Source organism: Ascidia mentula, chromosome 3 (genome assembly GCF_947561715.1).
Source record: "Ascidia mentula chromosome 3, kaAscMent1.1, whole genome shotgun sequence".
In the NCBI taxonomy this organism is placed as follows: domain Eukaryota; kingdom Metazoa; phylum Chordata; class Ascidiacea; order Phlebobranchia; family Ascidiidae; genus Ascidia; species Ascidia mentula.
In genome coordinates this window covers 8,625,692-8,628,171 of record NC_138568.1, presented here as the reverse complement: position 1 = coordinate 8,628,171, position 2,480 = coordinate 8,625,692, and the positions used below count along the sequence as shown (strand labels likewise).

General features: G+C 37.1%; 1 protein-coding gene across 1 annotated transcript; it reads left to right on the top strand.

Moving 5' to 3' along the window:
* Positions 1–407: 407 nt before the first annotated feature.
* Positions 408–1,967, top strand: LOC145895510 (beta-1,3-N-acetylglucosaminyltransferase lunatic fringe-like). The gene is made up of 6 exons (XM_082984315.1): positions 408–546; positions 789–831; positions 886–948; positions 1,072–1,192; positions 1,341–1,441; positions 1,778–1,967. Exons 3-6 carry the CDS (start codon positions 923–925, stop codon positions 1,965–1,967), a joined length of 438 nt encoding a protein of 145 aa, XP_082840441.1. The 5' UTR covers positions 408–546; positions 789–831; positions 886–922.
* The last annotated feature ends 513 nt before the right edge of the window (positions 1,968–2,480 follow it).

The following is a 2,480-nucleotide window of genomic DNA, read 5'->3' as shown; positions in this document are numbered from 1 at the left end:
TTTTCTTTCAATCTAAAGACTGGCCTACCTCATTTTACGCTAAATACAGATGTCACACGTGTTATTTAAACTGAAAGTTGTCAGTAGGTTTACAGGCTTGGCAGCCCGTGCATTGCAGCCTAGCTGGATCAGCCACATTTTCCCGACAAGTCGGAACGTGATTTAAAAGAACGACCCTGGGCTTACCAGGCCCATAGCTCTACCAACTGAGCTACACAGGAGCTCAGTGATTTTAAGGGGTATATTGTGGCCAAGGTATGCGCAAGCGCACAACTTGCCAGGCAAATTCACATATACGTAGGGAATCTCTACCGCCATACTCAGACAACGCAGTAATACTTCATGCAATGGCATGATTGGCAGGATCGCCCAATTGCACAGGTCCTTGCAAAGTTTTCAAACTACGATTTTCGGTCCAAGTCACAACCAATGATGCAGACATAACATATTTATTTGTAAAAAAGTGAAACAAACAGCTTTGTATCTGATTTCTATAGGCAACCATCATAACAGACAAAGATGATCCGATCTATCAAAGCAAAAGTGGTAAGCTTGTATTAATTTCTATTCTAACGTCAGTTTATTATCCGCAATTTTAAATCGGTCGTTTTTAGGACATCAAACACTGGTATTTCATATAAATTAAACCAGTTGATCGTTTCCGTAACTTTTAACAAGGTTTTGTAAATTTCTCACCTCATAAAATTCAATACTTTTTAAGCCAAGGCTTTTGAGGAAAGTGCATGTAAACCTTAAAAGAGTTTATTAAAGTTCCGTTAACTTTTCAGAAAACAAACTTGTTCCGACGAAATGTGAAGCAGCACACGGACCGTAAGCAACTAATATACCTGTAAAACGTAGTATCTACCAAGATTTAATATGTAGGGATGGCATTGGATGCAAGCAAGGAGTCGCCTACGATATGTTTATGGCTGACAAAGAGAAAAGGTTGGTGCGAGTGTTAATTTCTAGATTACGAAAGGAGTACGTGTGCTGTGAATAAAATTGCTAAATGTGTATTTTCTCACTAGAAATTACAAAATACTTTTTGGTGTTTTGTTGGTTACGTAGATGGTGGTGCAGTTTTGACGATGACCAATACGTGAATGTCGATCGGCTGTTGGAATATCTTAATGGGTTCAACTGGAAAGAGAGTATTTACATTGGAAGAAGAAGTCGGCGAAGTTTTAAAGTACGTTGTTTTAGTGTAAAGCATGTAATCATAATTAATGTAATTGTAATTACTATGGGTGAATAAAATTACACTATAAACATAAGAGATAGCAACAGAAATCTTTATTTCTTCTGTTTTAAAAGATGTAGCTTTTGTTTTCTCTTAGACTAAATACAAAGGCCGGACATACACTCATCAGTTTGGAACAGGTAGTGCTGGTGTTTGCCTGAGTCGAACGCTTGCTGAACGAATGAAGCCGTGGTGTGGGTGAGTTAAACATTTAAAAACAATTTGGGTAGCCAGGGTTCTTTTATCTTTTTTTATTTTTTATTTTTGTTTTTAGTGCAGTACCTATCTTGTAATTACCCACACAAATTCGCTTATTTATTTCAAAAAAAGTTTCGAGACAATACAAAAATAACGTCTAGTAATGAGAACTAGGTTAAGAATATCTGAATTCACAAACTCTTATTTCCACATAACTCGAAATTCCTCGCGCGACTGTGACAATTTGCAATAAATCCCTTAAAAATCTTTTTGTTTAAATCTATGTTTTTCCTACACAAAATATATCACCTTTATTTACATTTTAAATCACTTCAGAGCTGATGTTTTGCCTCAAGTTTGTCAAGAATTAGGAAAGGGTGACGACGTGGTATTTGGACTTGTGATTACTCAATTCATCGGAGTGGACCTGACAGAGTCCCTTCTCTTACACTCTCACGTGTCTTTAGACAACTTAATCAGCATTAAAACTGAGGATCTCAAAGATCAGGTTGGGTCAGCACTGTAAACAAAAATTTCATTGGTGTTAAATAGTTTGGTACAGTGGGAATGTTGATTCCTGAGCATGTATACGGTATATGCTTTCAAGTTTTTAACATCATATGCAAGGTTAACATTTTCTCCACTACTAGTTGGGTAAAACTCGTACGATGGAATCTGAATCGTCTGATTTTAAACATAAACAAGTTATGCCTTTTGTGGTGATTTATTTAGATTTCGTTTTCCCACATTGGACACAGAACGGTTAATCTGTCGGGTATCAACGCCATGTTCACTGTGCGGGAAGATCCCACAAGATTTATGTCTCTGCACTGTCACCTTTATCCCCGAGACGAATTGTGCAAGCGAAAATAAGAAAAAGTAACAGCTCAACTCTCTTATACTTGTCCAGTTGAAAATTCTGCAAAATACCCGGAATGTATAGACCAATACTTCGAGCCATTATTGTCGTATCGAGTTTTGCTAATAAAATGGCGAAAGACTTGCATGCACACATGCATGAATTTCTACTAGAAAGGCC